The sequence below is a fragment of the Notothenia rossii genome (genome assembly GCF_949606895.1).
Source record: "Notothenia rossii genome assembly, chromosome: 8".
In the NCBI taxonomy this organism is placed as follows: domain Eukaryota; kingdom Metazoa; phylum Chordata; class Actinopteri; order Perciformes; family Nototheniidae; genus Notothenia; species Notothenia rossii.
The window spans coordinates 7496998-7524449 of NC_136906.1; the positions used below are offsets into that span (position 1 = coordinate 7496998).

Consider the following 27452-nt stretch of genomic DNA (forward strand, 5'->3'; position numbering starts at 1 on the left):
TTTTTTATATTTAACTACACCATTTGTAGAAAAAAACATTTCACAGCATGGCAGTGGTATCGGTCACATATTATATATACGGTTTTATTTGTACCTTTCAGAGTGTGAATTTTCTTTCGTCCACTTTAATCTTTTTTATTTTGCTGTAGAGGGATGTGATGACACACCAGAAATTCACATTTAGCAAGAGTCAGAGGAATACGAAGTGAGGTTGCCTTCAACTCTATAGGCACCCGTTTATCTGCATGCGTTGTCTTAACATGCCGCTGAGAGCTGAGTATATATCTTTTTTTTTTCAAAACATCACTTTTTTAGACGTCTCACTGATGTAGAAAAAGGTAGTAAAAGCCCTATGAGAGCTCAAATGGTTCATGAGGTTATGTTGTTTCTGTAGCATGCGAAAGCTTGATGAAGCCTATAGGATACTGCCCTGCCGCATGGCTGCACAGTACTCCCACTCTCCCGCTTTGATGCTGAGGCACGTAGCTGAATCTGCCTTGTCGATAAATGTATTGGATGCAGGATGACCAAAAAACAGTGAAGCAGAGCCAGCCCAAAGTTGCTCCGCAGGGATCTGAGACTGCACACAGTTTCAATTCAGCCTCTCCTGGAACTGTCCAGCGTGAACGCTACAGCAGAGGTGGGCTCAGAGTGATTTACTAAGATGGAATATTGTTTTTTCCAAAAACCAAAGGAACCAATTACAACCCAAGCGCAAACACGGACTCTCTTTTACTTCCAGCAAACTACAGCAGATACTCAGAGAAAAGACTCCACTCTGAATTAATATGTGACTTACGTCTTCAGTTTTGCGTTAAGCGTTAATCAGCGTTTCTGTAAATGTACCAGATTTTGCCCTGGAGGAAGCAATTTAACCCTGACTCCCTGAGCAGAAACTAATCAAATGTTAATGATCATATTTGTAATATTGCTTATGTCTAAATCCCTTAGTTTTTTCTTCTATTCAAAATGTAAATTCCAGTAAACATTTGAATTTTTTGTCACACTGTTCTTTTTTTGGATTTATATTCTTTCGTCCTCTTTCACTCAAACCATTTCCATTGAACCCTTTTTGATTCAAACTAATTCAAAGTGAATGACACTAATAATGGCACTTGATGTAGAAAGGGGTAACTAGTGTGAAATATATGTAGCGTTAACTACCTTGATGCGGTTCGTCTGGGTCTCTATTGACGGACACAGACGAACCGCGGTTATTTCTGGTATGCACCTTTCAAACCAATTACAGGTAGCGTACCTTTATGTGCAATTTCATTGGATAAAAAAACATTGTATTTCCTGTTTTGATGACTGGTAAACAAGTAGCCTATTTTCGCATTTACTACCGCTGAATTTGATGAATATACTGTTTGTCTGACCACAAATGACACATAATTAGCTAGCTAGCGCAACCCGGTAAACTGCCAGAAAGAAAGTTGTTCTCTGCTCCGTAGTTTTTTAGCGCATTAAGTGACGGATGGACCGCTTACAACCCATTTTATGTAACCAGATTAGCGTGAAAGCTCATTTGAATTAGCAAAACCAGCTAGCTTACTACACAGCCATTACATTAGTACAATTTACAAAAGTGATACTTTAGCTAGCTAGCGCAACACGGTAGGAAACTGCCCGAAGATTAGCAGTCAGCTGCTCCATAGTTTCCTATCGCATGAGGTGACGTATTAACCGTTTACAATCCACCCCACTGTTGGCTCATTATCTGTAGCCAGAGATGCATGAACGCATGGTGAAATTAGCAAAACCAGCTAGCTAACTACACAGCCTCTAAATTAGTAAAAATGCACCAAATTGATATTTAAGCCACATACTCTAGTCACAGCATAGAGTACACAGTCAAGGCAACTGTATGAACAATTTGAATACAACCTTTACATCACCTTTTAACAACTTCTGGACTGTTTGAGTTTTGCCTTTGTGGACGCTAACTGACCTTTTAGAAGTTTGAAACAATGGCTTATCCTTGCAATGGTTTGATTGAGGAGCTAGGTCTTTAGGTGCAAACCCTCTCTTAGTCTTTCAACAACCAAAAGAGTCAAACTTAGTGCAGACATTAGTCCTACTGCCTAATCTTAGTGGTCATAATAATATTGTCTTTTTGGCTTTGATTTACTTGTATCAGTTGAATCTGAGGACATAGTTGGGATTATGAGTAATTCTTTACTCTGCAGTGTTGAAACAGGGTCTCTTAAGCAGCAGCAAATATCTGTGTACATGCTTGCGGACAGGGATCAGGCTCTGGTCCCTTGAAGCAGAAGCTGAATATTTCTCCTCCTCTTGGTTTGAGGAGATTTTGCACTTTCGGTCCGGGTAGAGCTTTTACTTAGCGATCAATTCAGTCTCTGTAACAAAAGAGCTACTATTGAGGAGACTCCCCGTTCCAAGCCATTTGTTTTCCTTTAAACTCTTTGGAATTGGAGTAGGATATCGAGAAGAGGTTTAAGTTACGTGAGGTGGTGTTTGGGCCTGTTGGAGACTTTCCACTTTCCATTGAGTGCGATGGTATCACTGAACCTGGCATCCTCGACAGTCGTCCTCAGGCTCCGTGTTGTCAGAGGAGTAAGAGCTCTCCTCACTCACTGTCAAACACAAGACGAATAATTAGAACAATATATAATAAGACTGTCTCAGTGATTAGACACAACCTTTAGACATTAACACAAATGGTTTAACTTACACCACTCGGTCTGTATGGGGAGGAAGGCCTTGTCCCCGTTTTCTCTGATCATCTCCTCCATCTTATCCAGTAGGACTGACACAGTCCTGTCCTTGCCAGGAATCTTACTGTCCAGGACGTGGTAATAGTTCCCGCAGAATTCAAGTAGTCTTTGCAGCTCCCGCCCGCCTCTAAGAATGTGCTCCTCTATGGGCGTGCGGCCAAGCCAATCACCACAACTGAACAGCACCATGGTGTGGAGGCACGCATTGTCCCCAAACAGAGTCTCTATGTGGGATAGGAGTGTCCTTCTCTTCCTGGCGGTGAGGGACGATACGACGGGAAGCACCAGCAGCAGGGTGTGGGGTCCGGGTCGCAGGAGGGCAGCTCCGCGCTGGGACTCCTGCCGGATGCGCTTCGGGGTCCGCCTCACCGAGAACCAGTCCCAGCCGGGGGTGTCGACGATTGTGATCCGACGGCCGGACACGAGAGCCTGCCTCCTCAAGCACAGCTCTGTCTCCTGACCCGACTCAAAGTACCGACGGCCCAGGATGGAGTTTCCAACCGAACTCTTTCCAACGCCCTTCCAGCCCAACAAGAGCAGTCTTAACTCTGTAGGATCAGAAAGACAGACAAAGAAAGAGTGGAATATTAAGCAAGAGATAGCGGGAAAAACAACATGAGATAATGAGAAATTGTCTAACTGTAAATCAAGAAATCTCTGTCAGTCTTTGTCAGTTTGTGTGCTTCGCATGTCTTTAGAACCGTTCATCCGATCCACTTCACACTTTGCAGAGTTTTGCGTGGGATCAAAGGAAGTGCCATTGAATGCTGTTCAATTTGGTGATGATTGCAATATAACAACTTTGTTGTTTGGCCTGTAACGTTTGAACCACAAGTCAAAGTCAAATAGTTTTCTTTTTTTCCCCTGGGTTCTTTGGGACTATAAACTGTACATGAGTAGTGGATGTAGTCCCTGTGATGTCACCCATTGGCCTTTGTAATAGAAACATATTGTACTCACTTGCTTACTTTAATAATATCATTGTGTGATTCTTATTTGCTAATGTTTATCTATATTTACTACTTCTCACATCTTAACTAAGCTTGGGAACATTGGTTACACTCTATGTGTACCAGCAGTATGACTTTCAACTCAGGTGAACTGAGAACTTCCTGATATGGCCTCCCTAACTCCCTAAACTTCCAGAATGCTCCTTTCATTATCACCAAGCTTCACCCCTCCCTTTCTCCTCTCTCTGTGTTTACATATGCAACCCAAACTCGGCTCTTCGTCTTTCACTCTGCAGACTGTATGCTCTCTGTATGACTGACTGAACTTTCTTGTAAGAAATAAAATACGACTAAGACAGCTGAATGGTTTGATTCTCTATCCACATTTGATAAATACATTCCCACCACAGCCTTTGACTTATGGAGCACATTACAAACAAAATACATTTTAAGGTCACCTAAATCTTGCAATTACTTTTGTGGACTTGTAGCATGACAGGGAGAAAGTAAACACACCTACAGATTCCCTGAGAAAAAGGGGAGTGGCTAATCAAGCACCCCTGAGAGAAGCTGGAGGAAACCAATCAAGAAAATGATTGGCACCTGTGTGCTGTTAAAAGGAGTCAGACGAAGGAACTGAAACACCTAACATTAAGTTAAAAAAAAAAATGAAGAAAATAAGTTAAAAGTGAAAATAATTACATTGTGCTTGTTCTTCATGCATATTTGCTTGGTTGGTTTTGTATATGCTCTGCAAGATTTATCCATCTGTCATATTGCCTTTGAATGTTTAAGTGTTTTATTTATTGAGGAACTATGTGAATGTATTTTGTACACATTTCATACACTTCATTCAGAGATAACCACCCACACACATCATTATTATGGCTGATCTGCCACCTGCTTCAGGGTTGCCCTCAGTTTCACATGACCTAGAAGGCCCTGATGTTCAAACCCCAACATGTACTTATGGTGCAGGTAGTGCACACTGTGAAAGGGTTAAAGTTGTGGAAAACACGGACAACACCCAAACACTTCGATGCCCTGTAGTAGCAACCTGTCAATCTTTGCTACTACTCCAACCAAAGTTCAGCATTATCCCCATATTTAGTGTGGAACATCGGAAATATATACAGAAAACATTCCAGATTAGGTCCCATTTGGCCCATAGTTGGCGTTGTAGCAGCATCTTTAATTATAAAGGAATGAATCCCTGTCTGTCTATGTATGTATGATTGTCCTCAGAATGTCTCGAGAACCATTGATCCAATCAACTTCACACTTGACGTTGTTTTGCTGAGAACCCAAGGGATTCAGTGTCGATTTTGAAGTCTATTGGATGAACGGTTCTCGAAATTGCTGTGGTAAGCACTTCCAGGGGCTGAGTAATTGGCCTGCGTGGTACAGGCATGCACTACTCATGGCCTCCCTCCAACTGACCACTGCATTAGTTAGGAATAAAGAAATATTGATTGATAATGAGTAAGCTGTTTCCTGGAACACCAATACTGGAGTTTTGTTTCCTCTGGAGCAGCATTATGACACGTGGCACTCATCTGTCTACTTCTCCACATGACTAACTCACTTGCACAAATGAATACACTCTGACACACACACGACCCCCTCATACCTCTGGGAGGTCCTCCGATCATCTGATCCCTCTGCCTCGCATGTTCCTCCATCCTCATCGTCTCCTCCTCCAGAGCTCGTCGGGCCTGCTCTTCCTCCAGTAGAATCAACTCGTTCACCTCAAAGTACCAGCCTGCTTGGCAGCAACAATAAATTATCCACTGTTCGCCCGTTAATAATGCAAAACCTACTTAATATTAATGTCAAAACAAACCTTGGTTGTCAGTGATCATCTCCTCAACCTTTTCCATCAGCTCGGGAACCTGCGTGTTGTCTTCGGTTTCTTTACGAGTGTTATCAAAGGCATGATACCTGCAGGTGGAAAAAAAACGTGTTTCAGATTAAGTTCACTTCACTCATAATGATGGGTCCTTCTCATGAATAAACAGTAATTTTCACTTTCAGTGGGCGTAGAGCTTTAACTTAGCAATCAGTTCGGACTTCGTAAACAAAAAATCTCCCATGACTAGACTCTCTGTTCCAAGAGATTTGTTTTCCCCTGAGATTCTTTAGAACTGGTAAGTGGTGTTTGGACATGTTGGAGACTTTCCACTTTCCTTTTACTGCAGCTGGCCCTGAAATTAAAATATGAAAACTTGAAAAACAAAACAAAGACTGGCAATATCTTGGAGGTTATCACAGCTTAGGTTTGAAACTTAAACCCTCAAAATATAAAGTGAACATTGTAGGACTGGGTGTTTTACAATCTGAACTGTATGAATGACTACAAGTCAGAATATCTCCACCTCTGCAGCAATATTAAGCCGCCGGAGTACCCCTTAAATCAAAGTTTAATGGTTTATAACATGAGATGTGTACAGTTGGCGAGGCCAGCCTGTGAAAAAGGTGCTCCACCTACATTAACCACAATGCAACTTGGCCGTCCAAACCTCTGTCAGAGATAGGGTGTGTTATGCTAGTTGTAGATTCTGTTGCTCCATCCCCTCAGATTTAATCCATTTACAAACTTGTAGTCTTCAGCCCCAACTAAAGCTGACTCAAATTACATCTCTTAAAACAATTAATCAGATTGGAAGAGTATTTTAACTGCACTAGGAAAAAAAGGGCCCTTTATCATACACGCAGTAGTACTGACCAAGAGCCGTACAGAGACTTTGACAATTGACAATGTCCATTTAACTGCTGCTACAACCACAATATTCAGTAATTATTCGAACAGCCAAGGGGTGGTTATGTTTTCGGTTTGGTTGGTTTGGCAGCAGGATTGCGTAAAAGCTATGGGCGACGTTTTAATAACACTTGGTGGAAGAGTGTAGCACAGGCCAAGAAAGAACCCATTACATTTAGGAGCAGATACACAAATTATTTTTCACTTTCATTAACATTGGGAGATAGTACATTTGTCCTTGCGTAGGTCTTTGTTCTCTGAGTGCTCTTTTAGTTTGTGATTTGCTCTGCTTAAACTAACACAGACAAGACAGAGAAAGAGTGTCTTTGTTAAGGATCGATTTCCAGGGGAACTCAGAGAGAATGAAAGAGAAACATTGTACCTGCTGCCGCATCTCTCCACCAGCCACTGCAGGGCCTCTCCAGTGTTGGCGATGTGTTCCTCAATGAAGACCTCTTTAGGCAGCTTGTCCACCCCAGTAAAGACCACCATAGAATACCTCCAGGTCCCTCCTCCCAGGGCCCCCAGCTGCTCATCCGCTGCCCTCTTCTCGGTCTCCGTGAAGGGCTGGGTGACCGACACCACCAGCAGGATGGCGTGGGGTCCAGGAGGGCAGAGGATGGCCCCCATGCAGGGCCCCTCGCTATCCAGGCTTTGCGGAGGCAGTGCCGGGTTCTCCGACTCGGCTCCGGCGTTCTCTTCGGGGTCGGGTTCTGTGTTTTCCACCGCTGGGTCGCTGGGGATGGCCCATGGCGGGGTGTCCACCACGGTGACCCGCCGCCCGTAGATCTCCGTCTGACCCACGTTGCTGTGGGTCGTCTCCGTCGCAACATCGAAGACTTCATCTCCAAGGATGCTGTTGGCCGTGGAGGTCTTACCGGACTGAGGCCCCCCCAGGATCAGGAGTCTGCGCTCAGGGGGCTGTCGGCTTCTGGGGTCCCCTGTTGAAACACAGTGTGGTCAAATGTATCTCTGTTTGGCCCCTTTATTCAGTTGGATAACCTTTTGTGGTTCGGGTTAGGTAAATGGATTCACTTTGTTTTGGAGGTCCAATATGGAGCCTTGCCCGGGGCTGGAATTTGGCCGATAGTGTTTATTTGATAGATTGTCTACATTGTAATCATTCACTGTCAATGTCTATATATTGTACATTTTAGTTCTGTTTTTGTATTTTGAGATGTTTCTATTTTAGGTTTATGTTTGTTTATTTTCTACTCTTTTTCATATTCAAATGATAACAATACCATATTTTAAAAAGCTGCTGTGACGAAACGTTTTACCAAATTGGTATTAACAAACAAAATAGTATCTTTATCTTACTTTCCTTTTTTCCCAGGTGTCTATGAGGGCATGAATCCAGAGCTCAGGTGAGAGCGGTAACATACATTATTTTGTCCACACATACAGAACACTTTCTTTTGTTTGTCTCTAGTTATAGCAAGCTGTTGAGGCTGTTGTACGTATACTTTGCTTTTCAATTAAACGTTTATCTCTTTGCTCCCTTTTTGGATCTCTTTTGAAGGCGTGTCTAACTGCAAACATCCTACCTGGAGACTCGAGTCTCGTTCGGTTCTAAGATTATATGTGAGGTTCCCCACAAGGATGTGTTTGTTGATTTTATTTTCTGACTTTGGCCCCAAGAGGAAATGATCCTGATCCTTTGGTTTGTTCTAATCTGTCTCCAAAGTTTGGTCTTGTCCAAGTTTTTTTGTGTTCTCCTGCATTCTTAGTACTCTAGTGTTTCCAATCTCCCCTGTATCCACTATCCTCACTCTCTAGATTTTCCTCTTCTTATCTGAGCTCCTTGTTACCTCATACCTCTTATACCTCCTTTTCCTCGCCCCCTCTTTCACTCTTGTCCTCATCCCCTTCTCTCCCCTTAATCTGTCCCTAGCTTTTGGAAAGAATTGGGTCAGAAAAGGGACAGACTTTGGACTCCTTCCAAAGAGAGTGACATGTGGACACAATATGATTTAGCAATCACATGAAGAGGATACATGTTTTGATAAACGGCGTCACAGATATGAATGTTCACCAGGAAGGCAAGAGGGTAGATGCCCGCTCTGTGTGAATATGTCAAGAGGGAGGAACATAGAGTGAGGAAAGTTAATTGATTTACCCCCATTACTCATCACTGCTGACACTTTCGATGGAAACACAGGAAGTTGTTCCCAGCAACAGTTTCCCAGTATTGAGGATGTTTTGGTTGCGTGAACATGAAATGGCTGTGAGGGTTTACCCCGGATGCTGCTGTGACTGAATGATGAGTGATGGGGGGGGGGAAGGTGTGCAGCAAAGGATGAAAACCTACTCACCAGTGTCAGAGGCAGAGGACACAGCAGCCATCTTGTGTGTTGAACCTCTGGCTTCCTCCTCCTCGGCCCCCCTCCTCCTTCTCCTTCTCGCCTCCACGGTTGGATTCCTCTTCTAGCCTCTTCAGAAAGCGACGGATCCTGAGTGGTGTTTGAAAGGCTGGCAGCTTGAATGCTTCTCGACTCTCTCTTTCTCCCTTACCCTCATTCTACTGCAGTGTAACCCACTCTATCGTCTGTGTACCCCTGCCTCCCTCTGCCATTCAACCTCTCCGCCTCTTTCTCTTTAGTAAAACAAACCTATTACCCTCCACACCCCCTCAAAACCACTATGGCTCCTTTTTTTTCTCGTCCTTTCCCTTCTGCAGCTCCTCTCCTCGTCTCCCTTTTTTGTCTATTTTATCTGCCAGAGCTAGAGGGGAGAGATTGTGCAATGCAGGAGTCTGGTAGCCAAATCCACCCGTGCTGCAGCAGCTCCAAGAAGATGTCTCGTCATTTTTTTCCTGAGGAAATACAGAGAGCTGGTCCTCCCACTTGCTCGTATCACACAGCAGCAGCAGCAGCAGCAGCAACAGCGTGGCACTGTATGCAGACTGCAGTCAGGAGGACAGATAGAAAGATGGATAGACAGAGAAAGAGAGGGAGAGAATGAAAGAGAATAAGGAAAGGAGGGGGGCAGAAAGGGAGCACTCTGTTCTCTGTTTACAGCTGGATGTATTCCCCAGCTGCTGCATCATCGTGCACAAACACAACTATTTATATGAAGCCTGCAGACATCAAAAACATTTTTGTGAAGCAGGGAGGGGATGTGGGCTCTACGGCATGAATGAATTGAAATATTGATATAAGACATACAGCCGAAGCTTATATGATACATAACACCTTCAATAAATAGCATCTTATTGTGATACTTGCTATGAATTTAAAGCCCTGATTGTGAGTCATTTCTAACAGATGGTGGGTATAGGCTACTCATTATAAATCACCCTGAATGTTTGAGCTCATCCTTGGCTCCTGAACAGGTTCATTATGCACGCTATATGGCGAGATACATTCAAGGACCCAAAATCACGTGTTTAACCAACAAATGGTTATTATTTTCTTCATAGTGCATACATAATATTTTAAAACCTCTAAAATGTTCTAATCGTTGACGTACTCTCACGTAATGGGGCGTTGTTTCAACTCTGTTGCGTCCGGTTGCGTCGCAGCTGTTTTTAAACAAACACTTTAATTAGACTTGCCACTCTGCCGTAAACCGATAGAAAGTGTCGCACGCTGACCTCACGCCGTACGTCGTCGTGTACTGTCGCAAACCTCTCCATGTGATGCTACAATCTGCAGTCGGCTACTTCGGAAGCTAGTGTGTGTGTGTGTGTGAAGGTGCAGAGCAGACTTTAGTGTTTTAGCAGACTAAACCCCGTTTAACAAACATGGAGGCAGCCGACGAGTTCATGAAGTACCGTTCACCACTGGTGTCCAGGTATGCTAGCAAGGAAATGGCCTACAACTTCAGTGACAGGAAGAAATTCACCACCTGGAGGAAGCTGTGGATCTATCTGGCCAAGGCTGAGAAGGTTTGACACATTGAAGCTGCAAAAATGACAAAGCTAGCTTGTGCCCTTTCTTGTTTATATGCACAATATGTCATGCTTTGTAAGTGAACTAAAGTTTGCGACCTTTAGAGAGCACTATCAAGTTCCCTCTATATATAGTTTTAAGGAGGGACAGCCTTTGAGAAGTTTCTGCATGATGCATGTCACTATAAGTGCTATCTCTGCTCCTTGTACCATACAACTGGTAACTAAACACATAATATAAAGTATCAAGACAATCTATAAAGGCAACAAATACAACAGTTTATCAGAAATCGTGTTATTTTTCAAGTTCAAAAGTTATACAACTCTCAGAAACCATGAATACATTTAGATTGTAACCTCACTTACAAACACAATGAACATTTAGTTATTTAATCATACGTTTTAACTCCTAGTTATAGAGGAACATGAGGTATATACAACTAAAAACGTGTACATTTGTATTTTAGTATACCAGATACTAATGGACTATTCTATAAGATGGAGTCTAGTAAGAAAACAGGTTATATTGAACTTCATTTCTGTTTTACACGAAATATCATGTTTGCGTTCTTTACACTGATAACCATTGACAGAAAATGTTGGCAAAAACCCACCAGCATCACTGCAACAAGCCATAAAAATGTTTCTGGTTGAGTTTTTTTGGCACTGATGCAATATACAGATTTATATATTGTCAAAGTCAGCTTTATTGTCAAAATTACTACATGTGTTATACATCCAGAAATCTCGAGATACCGTTTCCCGCAATCCCACAGTGTGACATATATATATACATAAAACAAAACAAAAAGCGCTTAGATAAAAGGGGTATACAATTTTTAAAATGTTAATAATGTATTTAAAATGTTCAAAGTACAGTTTCAGTGCAGTAGCAGGTCCACTTAAGTAGCTTCTTTAAATCTTCTTAACCTTCACTGTCTGACAGTATCACACATGAATAGCCTCTGTATCAGTTTATATACATGCTCCATCAAATTGAAATATCCTGTATGTGCATTAAAAGTTCCCCAAATACCTGACATATTTTAATTTTATTTGGAAACGTTTGGTCTTTATCACAATTCAAACTAATGAAAATGTGGGATTGAGCAAAGTTTGGTATCACAGCCTGCAATCATGCCGTCATAGGTTAAAAAAAAAAAAAGAAGCACCCTCTGGAACATGTTGACATTTAGCTTGCAGACGAAACAGTCACGTGATCTCTAAGGTCCATCAGCTCATGTTTAGCACACAGGCATCATCACATGCAGAAATGTGCTTAATATTCCTCTCTTTGCATCAAAAACACTCAAATCCTAATTCTGCAAATCTTATAATGACTTAAAGTGAATTCTGCATTAGCTCTATTAAAGCAGACAGGAGGGGGGTTAACTGGAGACAGACCCTCTCTCACATGCATCCCCTCACATGACCACACACTAATCCCAGCTGATCAGAGTCCGTCCTCTCTACATTTGGGATGTTATGTTATCTTGCTGCAGAGCTACGAGGCCTGTGGCTGCCTCTGTGCGGCTCGTGTGTGAAAATAGCATTTAGAGAATGTCCCAGTAACAGGATCCAGAACAACCCGGAGAGGCTGCGTGTTACAGTTACGTTTTTAATATTTCTTTATTCAGTCACTATTTATAGACTTTCTAACAGACTGACCTTTGACCTTTGACCTTTTAGCCCTCCTTTAAAGTCCCTCAAAGTCTTACATTAAAGTGCCTAAAATGAATTCAAGCAAATGCTTCACTATCAGCTTCTTAAGATTTAGTGTTTACTCTTAGCTAGATTTAGACTTGTTATTTATAATTATTGTATTATTTAAACATGTCAATAAATTCATGAACTTAAAGTAATTTTAGGGGTAACTTTAATTCATAGGCTTCTCGTTTTTGTTCATACATCAAAGGCTTGAGTGTAATGGTTATTAAATGTCTTTCTATGTGGTATTACAAACATTTAACTTTTTAAAATCCTGCACAAACCCAGCCTTCAAAGCTTTTGTAACTTCGGTTTAGATTTTAACTTTAGTTGGATTACGACCTCATATAAATAACTATTACTTTTGTATTATTCAAACATGTCAATAAATACATTTTTTGTTTAAGGTAATTCTGTGGCTTATTTGGATGCATAGGCAACAATTGTTTCTTCATATTTCTTCCAGTTTGTGTGCAAAATACAAATGATTATTACATGATACTCCATGTGGTCTTTAAACTCTTACATCTGCAGAAACCCTTTTGTCAATTCTGTTGTCCCATCACATGACTGCTTTATCCCGATAGAAACTTTAATCTAATCAGGATCTCACGAGGAGACACTGCAGAGAGGACAGAAGGAAAAGTCATCATCTGTTCAATCATCCCAAAGTGACGTGATTATTTTAACCTAATAGAACAAGGATATCAAATCATAATTCAATCCATGCTCTAATAACATTGGCTGTACATCTCTATCAGCAACCTCTTAATTCTTCCACTGCCACTACGGTTTTTTTGCACTACTAAAAACTGGTAATATTTACATTAATGATGTAAATGAACGTCTATGTTTCATGTTTCCTGTAGATATTTCATTTCTCTTTTTACTGCAGTGTTAGTGTACAGTTTTAATATTATGCTGCTGTCTTCATCACTCTCCCCCTCGTCCTCCTCATCCTCGTCCTCCTCCTCCTCCTCAGGCTTTGGGTTTGACCATCACCGACGCCCAGATTGTGGAGATGGAGAGCCACGAAAAGGACATCGACTTCGCCATGGCGGCCGAGGAGGAACGTAAACTCCGACACGACGTTATGGCTCACGTCCACACCTTCGCTCACTGCTGCCCCACCGCCGCTCCCATCATCCACCTGGGCGCCACCTCCTGCTACGTGGGAGACAACACTGTAATTATTCCGTAGATTGCACACTTTCTAATCAATAATGTCATATTTTCACTTTTTTCCTTTTTTTAACACTTTATTTATTGGTTTTTCCCACACATAACACAATAGCTGGAGACAATACAGAGTACCAATGCAGGTGCTGTATAAAAAGAAGTACGAAAAATATGGCAACTATAATGAAAATAACATAAAAAGACCATTACAGTAATAACAATGACAAATAAACCTAAATATACAATGACATGATACATTGAGGAACTTTCTGACCAAATATAAAGAATAAAATAAAAGCCTGGGACTGAGTGTTTGATAAAATGACAAACAGGAAAAAGAGATAAGGGAGTTTTATGCTTTTACCAAATATTTGGTTGCTTGAATTTGATTAAAACATTATTGACAAAAAGGAGATAGGAAATGAAAGGGGACATATCCTGCTCATATTCAGGTTCATATCAGTATCAGTGTCTACTGGGACATGTCTCCATGCTTTAATGTTCAAAAAGCTCTTTTTTTACTCATACTGACTGCGCTGCAGCACCTCTTTTCACCCTCTGTCTGAAACCAGAGCCCAGTCTGCTCTGATTGGTTAGCTGGCCGGCTCTGTTGTGATTGGTCAACCGCTTAGAGATGTCCCGCCCCTTAGCCTATCACGTACAATGTGTTTGAGCCAGTCACTATGGCCCTTTCTCATTTCTCTAATTCCCCTCCTCGACTCCTATCCTTGACTCCTATCCTCGTGACTTAGTCCCGCCCACAGCAGATGCGAGCGGAGGAGTCGAGGAGGGGAACCGAGGAGAGAGGAGTGGAAGCAGCAGGCGGTTAGAGAAATGAGAACTCCTCCCTCTCCTCTGAGCGGTCATTTTAAAGAGACGTCCATTAATGATGACACTTCAGCACTCTGTCTGATGGACAGATGTGTTCATGACCACTTATATATTTACTTTTGATTCATTGACAGTGCGGTATAATGAGACAATAACAGGCCACAGATGCGGACATAGACACACACATATATTTATATACAATTTCCGAATCAAACAAGTATGAGAGCACTCTCATAATAACGTAACACAATCAGAGAGTGGATATATGAGTTATGGAAGTAAACAAAGGAGTCCAATGGAGGCGGTTAAGGCAGGGGGGGGGGGGGACTTTGGGATTTTACCCTTTGCAGACCATTTACATGCACCAAAACCTTTATAACACCCTACAGGAGAGGGAAAACCCATAACAGCACAATAGGGCCTCTTTAAGTTGCTCAAGCTGAAATAAAAAAATTAGTAAAAAAAGAAAAATCTCCTATTATCTCTCCCACCGGTCTTGTAATAATACAAACATCTCTAAAGGGTCACTATCTCCAACCAATTCCATCCGCATTACATAATATTGCATTAGGATTATGCGTGTAGTGCTTTCCTTTAAAGTGTTTTTGTTTCTCCCCCTCAGGATCTGATTATGCTGCGTGACGGATTCGACATCCTCTTGCCTAAGGTGAGGCTCAGCTGTTTGCCAGGAACACGCATCGTTGTTACATCTGTCTTTGCAGGTCTCAGCTGTTCACTAACAAGTCATCAAAGTAGAAATAATCACTGCAGTCGTTCTTTCTCACACTACACATACATTCATAAAGAAGGTTATATAGAGTGTATTATGCAATGACCATGCACTAAAACCCTTTCTCTGCTACAGCTGGCCAGAGTCATTGACAGACTGTCAAACTTTGCAGAGAAATACGCCGACCTCCCCACGCTCGGCTTCACACACTACCAGTGAGTCTGAATACAGCTGCATCTCACCATCTAAAACACTTCCTGTCATTACCATTCAAATCATTGTGTTTGTTTGGGGCTCTTTTTACCGGAATTTTAATTTGACATTGACGGGATCTGAAGTGTGTTGTAACATATTGGGGGATAGCTACTTTGCTTTGGTTTTTAACTGATTGAAAAGTGTTTTTATGTTTAAAATAAGGCATACAATTGTTGTGTATATTTGATTGAATTGGTCTGAAAATGAATGCTTTAGTGTTGTGTTAACTGTAGATAATCAAGAGGGGTGTATCGGACTCTCGGACTAGTTATTTGAAAAGTTGAAGGGATCCCATCATTTTGTGTTTTGTTAGTTATTTAACATTATTATTAATTATTGTATTGTATTAACCCTGCTCTGCCCACAGGCCGGCCCAGTTGACCACGGTGGGGAAGCGAGCGTGTCTCTGGCTTCAGGACCTGGCGATGGACATGAGGAACCTGCAGAGAGCTCGGGATGATCTGCGCTTCAGAGGCGTGAAGGGCACCACCGGCACCCAGGCCAGCTTCCTGCAGCTCTTTGAGGGGGAACATGGCAAGGTGAAAACACACTAAGTTCATATTATTCTGTTTTACATGTGGTGTTAGAGAGCATCCTAATATATAGTATCACAGACTGTTATGGTAACTTCACACCTCGCACACATCACAGATCGCCAGCCTGGTTTACACTGCTATGAAAATTGTGGTTAAAAAACGTTCATCTGCGATGCCTTGCTTGGTTCACACCGATCTTGAAAATCCTCATTTTGAACTCGATTAGACATCTGTAAAGTTAAACATAATTGGGTAAGTGGCATAAAGAAGGTTTATGGCACACTTAAGGACTGAAGAGAAACACTTATAAACACTCTCTGGAGCACTTAATACCATGATGACACTTCTACACACAATCAACAGGACGCTGGTACATTCTCACCCCGGTTTATTTTGAATTCTTGAAGAAAAACTGTTTTTTTCCCCACGTGCATCGACTGTGAACCAATAATCCATATGAACAAAACGTTTTCCCAAAAGTAACATAGGAAGGGATATGTATATACAAATCAAAGTTTCCAAGTTTGACAATTTTCACGTTTGATCATTTCCCTTCATCAGGTGGAAGATCTTGACAGAATGGTGACAGAGATGGCTGGCTTCAAAAAGTAAGTTCTGTGGAAACATCTTCGATCCCTGCCCCTAATATTCAGAAGAACCACTGGAGGCAATGTGATGTGTACCACAGGACAAACAGACAAGCTTATGTTGTGTTACTATGCTCCGAGTATCTGGAACAAACTCCCAGAAACCTCCCGGTCCGCTGCAACTCTGACTGCGTTTAAATCCAGGCTGAAGACTTTTCTTTTTGAACTATTTGAACTATTCACATCTTATCTTAAACTGCACTGTAACTTTTATTCATGTATTTTGTCTTTTAATGTTTATTTGATTATCTTTGCTTTTTAATGACTGTTTTTAAATGCCATTTTCTTCATGTCTTTCATTTTTGTAAAGCACTTTGAATTGCCTTGTGTTGAAAGGTGCTATATCAATAAACTTGCCTTGCCTAAAGCGTTAAATGCCAGGGCCACAATAAGGGTGGTTTATAGAGACTTGCTCTGCTATTACCCTCGTTGATGTTGTTCCCCTCGCCCACAGAGCCTACCTGGTGACCGGACAGACGTACAGCCGGAAGGTGGACGTGGACTGTGTCTCCAGCCTGGCCAGCATGGGAGCCTCTGTGCACAAGGTGAGCTGCAGGAGGAGGAGACGCATGGAGAAACATCGCCATCTAGTGGAGTCTGAAGGAAATGTATTTTTTTTTGTACCTGACAACTTTCAATTGATGCTTAATTCTAATCCCTCTGCAGATCTGTACGGACATCCGCCTGCTCGCCAACCTGAAGGAGATCGAGGAGCCGTTTGAGGAAGAGCAGATTGGTACATTCACGCACACATTCTACTTGAGATGTTTGCATTTTGGAATATTTATTTCTAGTCTTTTAAGTTCTCTAATGTACAATGCCTTGTCTTTTTTATTCTGCTGCAACGCAAACATTTCCCAAATTGCGATCAATAAAATACTTCTTATCTTCTATTATCCTGTAATAGAGTGGTGCAGGGATGACATGTCTTTGTAGGCCGACCCGGAAGTAAGCTGCGCCTGGGTTCCCTCGACAAAACAGCAACGAGATTTCTCCATTGGATTTTGGAATATTGTAAAAAATAAGATCTGTGGAAAAGGAACCTGTTTGATAAATGCACGATTTGTTCACCCAGATAATATGTCTACCCTACTTTTATCATTTCCTAATCCTAAATCTAGTCGACAGAAGAAAAATGCTAACGTTAGGCTATGTAAACGAACTACAGCCGAGTACAGCAGCACGACTTCAACGTCACAACAACTTAAGATCCATATTCAAAAAGTTGAAGCGTTTGTTTTAACAGTTTGCAGGAGGCAGGTACTTGATTTCAAGCAGAACAGGGCAAACAAACTTAGAGTGTTTACGTAGAATGACGTACAACGGCCTCGACAACTTCTGTAGTCCTATTCAGCCACTTGGTAACAACCATCGTTTTTCAGACACGTCAACTCTTCAGAAATAACCAGCAGGGTCACTGCTGATGGATTTAATGTCGTAGAACAAAACGTGACCTGTCTCTTCAATGTGTCTCAACCACAGACCTTAGTTCCAGATATTTTCCAAAAATATGTTTGAAAAACCCGTTGACTCTGACAAGGGAACCAGTAGTGGTAAAATGCTAACTCACTTCCGGGTTTTAGGACTCGTTCCTGCACCACTCTATGCCAGTATCAGTACAGTCTTTATCAACATGACATCGTCTCTCCCCCCCCCCCCCAGGCTCCAGTGCCATGCCCTACAAGAGGAACCCGATGCGTGCGGAGCGTTGCTGCAGCCTCGCCCGGCACCTGGTGGCACTGCTGTCCGACCCGCTGCAGACCGCCTCCGTCCAGTGGCTGGAGAGGACGCTGGACGACAGCGCCAACAGGTCAACACCGCACACACACACACACACACACACACACACACACACACACACACACACACACACACACACACACACACTCAGCTGAAGGGGTTTTCTCTCTTTCTTCCTCTTCTTATAAACCAATGTTTCTGTTTGGAAAATAGTGAATGTACTCTTCCAATATCAGAGTAGCACATGATAACAAAGCCCCAACTGTAACTGCGTACATGAGAGGATGTATGATTAAGATGATTAAGATAGGAAATTGTTGTGCCAGTTACAATTTTTTTTACAATAAACACAGCAGCATAATAATATATATATATATTTATATATATTCTCAATTAATGTCAATATTAACAGTATTTAGCATTTAGTAGTGCAAAAACCGTAGTGGTAGTTACGTAATTGCATTTTATTTATCGAAGATTTGACCTAGAAGAGCATCAGGACTGTTTGAGGCATATGATAGCTATGTGATTAACATGATGAGTCAGCCTCTATGGAGAGAGACATATGACAAGCATGATCATTTCTGACGTGGAGCTAATCTGAAGTAAACATTGAATACTGCTTTCTATTCCTCCATCTTGAGACTGTGTAACTCCCTCTCCTGGATATCAGCATGTGAAGGACACTGTTCAGGAACTAGTTGATGCTCTGTGTGTGATGACTACTTCCATTCTTGAGAGGATCATAAATACATGTATCCTGATTATTGAAGCTCAAGCCGGTGACGAGAGATATTTTCCTAACAGTTTCCTTCTTGCTCATGTGCAGGAGGATCTCCCTGCCCGAGTCCTTCCTGACGGCGGACATCATCCTCAGCACTCTGCAGAACATCACAGAGGGGCTGGTGGTCTACCCCAAAGTCATCGAGAGGCACATCCGCCACGAGCTGCCCTTCATGGCCACAGAGAACATCATCATGGCCATGGTGAAGGCCGGAGGAAACAGACAGGTGCTGCACTTCATTCATGTTCTGCCATAAAGTATATATTCATATTAGTTCAAGGCTTTTATTGTGATGTGTACATAGCAACAGCGTAGTTATGACAATTAAAATCTCAGGTCACAGGCTCCTCCAACAGTGCAAGTAAATAAAATACAATTGAGTAGAATAGAAATAGTGCAGAATAGTCAATATACAACTAATTGGAATATTGATATAAGTTGCAGACAGATGAATGTTATGGATGTTCTTTCAAAAGCTCAGGTGTTTAAAAGTCTTACGGCCTGTGTTAATTGTGTTGACCAATTTTGACCAATTTCAGTCCAGGTCATCCCTACCAGTTTTTATGTTTTTCACTTTTCATACAAGGCAAAAGGTTCAACAGATGGATTGGATATGTTTGGACAAAAGTTGACGTTACTTAACTTAAAATAAAACTCTGTCCTCCTTCAGGATTGCCACGAGAAGATCCGTGTTCTGTCCCAGGAGGCGGCGGCTGTGGTCAAACAGGAGGGGGGGGACAACGACCTGCTGGCCAGAGTCCAGAGAGACCCTTACTTCGCCCCCATCCTCGGGCACCTGGACTCAGTCCTGGACCCCAAGACCTTCATCGGACGCGCCCCCCAGCAGGTAGAACACTGACAGCCCTCCCTGTTTTTATTTAACAGCTCTCAGGTTATGTTGAATATCTCTGTATTAATGACCTCACCACCTTCGAAAAACTTACAAAAACTCACCTCTTCAAACTGGATTTTAATGTGATTGTTGTTTTATTGGCTTTTAATGTGACTTTTATTATTTTTATTTGTTGTCCTTTTTTACTGCCTCTGTAAAGCAACTTTGAACACCTGTAAAAGCGCTTACAAAATACATTTATTATTATTAATGGTATTATAATTGTATTTTAAGACATGATATGGTTACAGTGCGGTCAAAACGGTTAACGTAATGAACAAATCCAAATCTAAAAATCAGAGTTCTGCATTCCACTTATTTAGTTTAAAAGATCCTTCCTTTAAAGGTGGGGTAGGTAAGTTTGAGAAACCGGCTCGAGATACACTTTTTGTTATATTCCATGGAATGCTCTTAACATCCCGATAGCAATGAATATCTGAAATGCTTTGACAACTAATCCATAAACGAATGTCATCTGTGGAAGCCATGGCGCTGTAAAAAGCACGACCAATCATCTGAGCCGGCCCGGCTAAAGTAACTGGATGACCTACCTGCCTGTCAGCCTTCCATCTGTGCACAAACTTATCTCGTGCCCTCATTGGTCATGTGCGCGTTCGTGTGTGTTGGAGGAGGGGCTCTGTAAGGAAGTCTGAAGGAAGGGGCAGATTTTTCCGGCTGTGTATTTGATATGTCATTATCATCTTGTAACTTGATTCCTGGTAATTCATTTAACTATTTAAACGTTTTTTTTTTTTTACCAGGAATACATTTTAATTGTATTTCTTATTATTATTTCTCTGTTTTTCCAAGAAATAGGATAAGTGAGTTTTTATTAAGAGAAATACCAAAAGTAGACGACAGTTATCTTGTCTATCTGTTGAGGAACCTGCGATCTAAGTTCATACATTACATATTACACCCTAGTTTTGTGATGACAATAAACCTTGAGTGAATCAGTTATCTTGTCTAGATATTTCACAGAAGCCGTTTGAGGCTTAACATTAACAAAATATATGACAATGATTTGGTAAAATAATCTATTCCTTTCTTTATTTCTTCCCTGTTTTCAGGTCACCAGGTTCCTGTCTGAAGAAGTGCGCCCCCTGCTGGAGCCTTTTAAGGCTAAAATGGATGTCAAAATTGAGCTTGAGCTTTGATGTGCACACATGCACACGCACGCACGCACACTCATACACACACGCACACACACACACCAAAAGACAAGTCCTCATCATGTTGGTGGTGAACGCTGAATCTCAAATAAAAAATACAATACATTTCTGTCATACTGTTTTCATTTCTTCCGGTGGTTTTTAAATAAAAATGGACTAGAATGTGAAAACCATATGCTTTTATTTAAAAAAATAACTAACAGTGATTAATGTGCTCATAAATTATCTTTAGGACTTCATTTTATCTTTATTGACGGGGTACCAATGGTCATATTTGTTCCCGCTTCATGAACATAAATGTAAATACTTTAGTGGATTATTAATCCGTTGCTTCCTTACTTAACATTCATAACGATCCTCCTGAGACCGCAGGCTGCTGAGGACGCGCTTCATTCACTCTTTGCTCTGTACTGTGTGGTTTAGTGTTTAGACTTTGTGGTTTGCTTTCAGTTACCGGAAAGGTAAACTGAAACCGAGGAAATCCACTGTCAGACCTGGGAGGAAGTAGTTCAAGAGGTTGTAAATCTAAAAGGCTCAAAGTTCAACCCAGCGCCTAAACAACTTACCGTAACTAACTGTGTAGTGCAATGCAGGGAATAAAGGGGAGGTTTGAGTGAAACATCTCAACATTTTGGTTAGCTGTGACCATTTTATTGCACAGCTAACTCTTGAAATAACCACATAGGTAAGCATCGTGATCCTAGTGATGTTCTATGGCTTATTCACTGTGTGTGTGTGAAACATCTGGACAGCAGTGTGTATCATCTGTTAGTGTCATTATGGTAAAAATGCCAATGATGGAATGAAGCTCTGAGTGAGGATTCAACAGAGAGCTGCACCTTCACACAGCTTCTCTACACAAGAACAAGTATTTGATTTGGGAGGTTTGTTGCTTCCCTGAGTTTAAATCCTCCATGTGTGTTTGGCTTCACCTGTGACCTGTGTTTGTAAGGCAGAGGTGTGTGTGGGTGTGTGTGTTTCCCCCCCATCTGCACCAACATGTGGCTGTGGGCGTTGCTCCCCATCTGCCAGGCTGTCTTTGGCACTCTGGGCATCTGGACTGTGTGAGTATTCAGCTTCCTTATTTCATAAGTGCTGTTGTCGTTGAGGTTTTCCTTAATAATCATATCTCATTTATCCAAACTGATCTACAGAGGAAGTGTTATTTTCTTGAGAACTCAAATGAAATGGCCATTACTTTTAGCTCAAATGTAAAGTCTGTCCATTTTATTACAGTATACTAGTTTCAACATTACTTTAAGCTTATTATGTCAACGGTATCTATCATTGTTGAGCTGTTTTAACATGTTTCCATTGGCACTATAACTAAGTAATTGTATTCATTATTTAGTTTTTAGCAGTTGTACCATTTATACATTACTTATAGCTCACTTTAAGACTTAGCTGCTCACTTGATCACTAGTAAATCTGAACAGGTGTTACAGCAGACACCGTGTGTGTGTGTGTGTGTGTGTGTGTGTGTGTGTGTGTGGGGGTGGGTGGGTGGGTGGGTGTGTGTGTGTGTGTGTCTGGGGGTGTGTGTGTTTCCTTCCGTGTCTTTCCGCAGCTATCTCAATTTCGACTATCCATTGGCCTTCTATTTATTTTCACACATTTATGACTTTATGCTCATTGACGGTGGTCATGGTTGTGGTGATACTATGTTGAATTCATGTTACTGTAATGTGTGTCAGACATATTTTATAAGACGGACCATAATGGTGTGGCCCCCTGGCAGTAACTCCAAGGACATTCTTGGGGGTTATGGGCCCTGTGTTGAAGACCAATGTTCCACATTTTTAAACTTTGATAACATTTGGTAACATTATTTATACAAATAATATCACATACAATAATCTAAAGCTGACAGATGTTGTCAGTAGATCCATCATTGGTCTGTTTCTTGCTTAAAAGTCCAATAACTAAATACAAAGTCTATTTTTTTTCCCCATCCAAGCAAAATAAAAAATAAAATGATGAAGTCAAATGTATGCTCCTCTCTAACACCCAATATGTGTGTTTGTTCCCTCTAGGTTTGCTGTTTCTGTATCAAATGGATCAGTCAACCTCACAGAAGGATTCCCTTACATCAGGTCGGTAAAAGTAATTAAGGTAAAACGTCATCCTGAATCCTAATGTAGGAGTTAATGTTAATAATAATGCTTCTTTTCTCTCACATCCTGTCAGTGAGTGTGGATCGTACAAACCTCAGAGCTGTCTCTTCTCCCAGATGTGCAACATCTGCTCTGTTTTAGGTAATTATAGATTTAATGATGTCATTGCTGGACTAGCAGAAGCTCTAATGCTGCTATTTATCTTTTCTTCCTTTATTGTGTACTTTATTTGGATTGTATAAAGTGAGCTTTCCCTTTTATTTAATACTGATTATTTACTAGATTTCTGTTCATCATACTTTAGTCTTCTTGACCCTGCAGTAGAACTGATTTTAATGTTTAAATTGTTATTTTATTTGGTTTTCGAGGTAATGGTTCTTTTGTTATCCCAACATGTAAACCAGTGGTTGTACTGTTTGTTGACAATGTTTTTCTTGAACCAATATGTCACCTGATCCTCTTCATCATCTTCTGCTCTCCTCTCTCCCTCAGCCCTGTGGATCGTCATCATCCGTTTCCAGCAGGTGAAGGACTTTGGTAATCATGGAAAGGCCAACATAGCCGCCATTATTCTGGGATTCATCTCCTCTGTAGGCATCTCCATCATTGGCAACTTTCAGGTAACAACTTATGAAAGTAAATAATAATCAAATCTAAGCCCTTTTATTTTAAGCATTTATCCAGAAGACTGTTCGCTATCGGTTACGGAAAGAAACCTTTGCCTTCTACAAGCCAGGCGCTCAATCGCTTTGTGCTGGAAACATGTTGGTTGCCCCTCCCTGGGCCACTGGCTAAACAATTTAACTTTGAGTCTGGCTCTTGAGAAACTGTTTTTGGAATTTATAAAAAATGGGGACATTGCAGAAGCTATGGAAGGTTAAAGTGAAAAGAATAAACTCCTGTGAGGAAATGTTGAATATGGTTAATCTACTGCAAGCTGTACTCTGCTCTGTTTGTGGATGTGCTTTTATTGTATTTTTGTTGAATTTGTTAACTTGCAAATGTAATTATATTCTTGGTCTGTACTTTAAACTGATTTCTAGTAACTGCACACTTGTTTGTTTTTCTTTTTCTTATTATTTATTTGTGTATACATGTTAAAATAAATCAAATCTAAGCCCTGATAATCCCTCTGTGCTGACTGAAGTCTCTCCTCGCTCTGCCTTTGCCTCGCAGCAATCGGCCGTAAAGAGCATTCACCTGCTGGGAGCGTTCCTGGCGTTCATCCTGGGTCTGGCCTACTTCTGGGTGCAGCTGCTCCTGACCTACAGGGCCGGTCCGTCTCAGGACCGCTGCTGGGTCGGGCCGGTCCGGGCCGCCTGCTGCAGCCTCTGCACCCTGCTGGTCGTCCTGAGTATCCTTCCTGTCTGTCTGCATGAGAGAAAACACATTCAGTACATGTCAAATCTAACTTATGTTGAGTTTAAAGGTTTTATCTGTAACCTGGTCAGTCCAAAGGGGTCGGTTTATACTTATTTAACATTAATGAGCTTACTTTTCGTCAAAGTCCATTATGTTTAGCTATCTATTTCAAAGTCAAAGTCAACTTTATTGTCAATTTTTCAGTTTGTGTGCAGACAGAGAGATCGAAATACCGTTTCCCACAATCTCGAATACAAAAACAAATATATATAAAAATATGTATGTAAATATATATATCCTATATATAAATATCAACAGACACATTTATACATATGAACACATTAAGACTTAAATAAAAGCACAACAATCAATATATACAAAAATAACAGTCACTTCAATATCTTTGAGAATGTACATTCTACATTAGTGCAAGACTGTCCATCGCAGCGTAAGAAGTGTCCGGTGCTGGAGTAAATAAAATCTAAGTTATGTTGAGCTTAAAGTGTTTATCTGTAACCCAGTCAGTCCAAAGGTGTTCATTTATGCTAATTTAAAATGAATGAGCTTTAGTTTAATCAAAATTCATGATGTTAAGCTATCTATTTCAACCTTTAACAAACATTATTTTTAGTTATAAAACAATAATTTACTAATTTGAAGCTAACTATTGAATGATTTATCCATAAAGGTAACCATACCTTTTAAAAAGTGTGTCCATTACTTTTTAGGTTATTTTAACTGTTTATAAATTATGTTTTTTTCTATTTAATCCATTTATCTTAAACTTACTTTTTCAATATATGTCGTTGCCACACCTAAATCAATCTCAAATTAGTAGCTGTATTTATTTGTTTAAAAATAAAACTGTACTTGCAGGACAGATTTAACTAAGGTTGAATGGCGCTGTATAAAGCGAGACATGTACAGTTTCTATTTTAAAAAGGTCCTTCATATTGATGTCGCCCATACAACCACAAACCAGAACAGGAAACACACACAAGAGGAAGAGAGGCTGAGAACACAAACATGAACTAGATCTCATTGCTCAGAAACAGGAAGATTTAGTCAATGATCCTTTGTGGCAAATTCACATTTTAAATGTTTTAAAGGTCACCTATTATGCGAAATCCACCTTTTCATGTCTTTTATACATAAACACGTGTCCCCTCTGTGTAAATAGATTCTGAAAGCTTCAGGAAAAAATACTTTTTGTCTTGATCCATTTACATAAAAACCTGTCTGAAAATGAGCTGATTTGATTTTGGCCACTTTATGATGTCATAACGATGTTTTGGCTTTTGTAACCGTTAACAAATCACCAAGCAAGGTAACCCCTTGCTTGGTGAATTAACAAGCAGCAGTGGTCCACTGAAGAGACCAGCTACCTACTGGGAATCTGGTCTTCCGAAGAGGTACAGAGGAAGCTGGAGCACAATCGGCCATTGTTGTTGTTGTCGGTGTCAGCTGTGAGGGGTTTCCGCGCGGTTTGGCTTTATGAAGCAGGCACGCAAACGGTTACGTCATGACGCAAACGATGACGCAATGACGCAGCACCAGTCGGACTCTGGGCGGTGTGAAAAGAGCAGGAGCTAAACCGAAGAACCGGTTCTGAACCTGAAAAGCTCTAGCACGGAGCTTGAACCAGAGTTGCGTTGGTGTGAATGACATATATGAGCCGATCGCGTTCACACCGGAATAAGTTCCCTGAGGGAAGACTACGCAAATGAAGCCGCTGACGTCACTTCTTCTTCTTCTGCTTTGGGTTTACTGGCAGGCCGCAAACCACTTCACGGCGTATACTGCCACCCGGCCGGTAGTCCCCGGAGTTAGGGACTGGTTTCAGTAGAAGCTGCTGGGACTCCCAGCAGCTTCTACTGAAACCTTCCAAGTAAATCGCCAGAACGCCGACACCTCCTCATCTCCACCGCTCCCATGTTTTCTTTTTGTATCGCCATAAGTTATTCTCTCTCCGTTGGTTCGCGGGGCTAATGCTAATAATGTTAATGCCAGCAAATACAATGGTGGCTTCACAAAACTTTTCAGAGTTTTACAGGGCGTGGTTTGCAATTCGCCCAGCCAATCAGAAGTTGGTACTTTTTTCTCCCCAGGAAAGTACCACCTCTCTAGCAGGCACTAAAAATGGGGGTAAAAGTTCTCATGAACTAAGTTCTCTTTTTGGTTAGAACGCAAAATTCCAGGCACTATCGGAATCAAACGGGAAAAGTACGGGGAAATTAACCAAATCTCTCTCAGAGGGGCGTGGGGAGGGGCTCCTTATTTTCATCTAAAGTAACAGACAGAGAATCAGCACTTTGGAAACAGGGCTGAAACAGAGGGGATTATGGGTAATGCTGCAATGATCTGTTTGGTGTTTGGAGCCAAACACTTCAGAGACATGTTTTGTATATATCTGAGACCTATAATATATTGATGAGAAACAGTATAATAGGGGATCTTTAAATCACTGTTCAATACTTTACGTCATGCATTTCTTTAGTGTCACACTCCTTGACTCCTCTCTTCTTCAGTGGTGGTTCTCCACAACACAGGCTCTCCCTCGGGGGCTGCGGTGTGTGAGTGGGTTCTGGTCATGCTGTCCTTTGGTCTGTTCGGCCTTTTCGCAGCTGAGTTCAGACACATCGACTGCCTTCACCTCACTATACAGAAACCATCTCCTGGGAATGCCTCAGTAGTGGTCAATAGTTTTGTTTTAGATACATTTCAAACTGAAAACACACAAGTACAATAACGTATATAAGTGCATGTGGTTCAAAAACAGCAATCTTCCGTCATAATGTATACATTGAATTCCTTTATAGAGTATCTGATATTACCATACCGTATATAATATTCTATAAACATAAGAAGTTAAAGTAAGAACGTGCAATAAAGGTCTGTCAACATATTGATCTGCATATGTTTGTTATCTGTATATTTGAATTTCTAAAGAAAAGCTGCGTTATAACCTTTAACTAAATGTTATGTTATATGATGTCTCAAGTGTTTACAGCTTTTACTACCTTTCCTTTTAGTGTCGTCTAGCCATTCTCAGATCAGCATGTGGGAATTGTGAAGAACGCATTATCTTTCTACTATTTATTTTAATTTTTTTACAGTTACCTAATTCATTGTTTGCCCCTTTAGATAAAATAAATAGTAATAATA

At 41.2% G+C, this 27452-nt stretch overlaps 3 protein-coding genes across 4 annotated transcripts; 2 read left to right on the forward strand and 1 right to left on the reverse strand.

The window, feature by feature from the left end:
- Positions 1-222: 222 nt before the first annotated feature.
- LOC307015668 (GTPase IMAP family member 8) lies at positions 223-10050 on the reverse strand. Its single transcript, XM_079644444.1, has 7 exons — positions 9918-10050; positions 8762-9351; positions 6829-7387; positions 5532-5629; positions 5319-5450; positions 2696-3286; positions 223-2597 (listed from the first exon to the last, which is right to left on the reverse strand). Exons 2-7 carry the CDS (start codon positions 8790-8792, stop codon positions 2524-2526), a joined length of 1485 nt encoding a protein of 494 aa, XP_079500570.1. The 5' UTR covers positions 8793-9351; positions 9918-10050; the 3' UTR covers positions 223-2523.
- Positions 10051-10191: 141 nt separating this feature from the next.
- Positions 10192-20916, forward strand: adsl (adenylosuccinate lyase; the record flags this gene model as incomplete). Its single annotated transcript, XM_079644447.1, has 12 exons — positions 10192-10335; positions 13028-13231; positions 14678-14722; positions 14921-15000; positions 15408-15579; positions 16138-16184; positions 16678-16768; positions 16890-16959; positions 17886-18033; positions 18793-18973; positions 19418-19594; positions 20710-20916. 12 exons carry the CDS (start codon positions 10192-10194, stop codon positions 20794-20796), a joined length of 1446 nt encoding a protein of 481 aa, XP_079500573.1. The 3' UTR covers positions 20797-20916.
- A 121-nt stretch (positions 20917-21037) lies between these two features.
- tmem150b (transmembrane protein 150B) lies at positions 21038-27196 on the forward strand. 2 transcript variants are annotated; one of them, XM_079644480.1, is made up of 7 exons: positions 21038-21496; positions 21764-21875; positions 22845-22904; positions 22999-23066; positions 23418-23545; positions 24102-24279; positions 26816-27196. In XM_079644480.1, the coding sequence occupies exons 2-7, from the start codon at positions 21811-21813 to the stop codon at positions 27034-27036; spliced, it is 720 nt and encodes a 239-aa protein (XP_079500606.1). In that variant the 5' UTR covers positions 21038-21496; positions 21764-21810; the 3' UTR covers positions 27037-27196. The 2 variants fall into 2 exon arrangements, with proteins under 2 accessions (XP_079500606.1, XP_079500605.1); XM_079644479.1 differs by lacking the exon at positions 21038-21496 and having other exon boundaries at positions 21533-21875.
- The last annotated feature ends 256 nt before the right edge of the window (positions 27197-27452 follow it).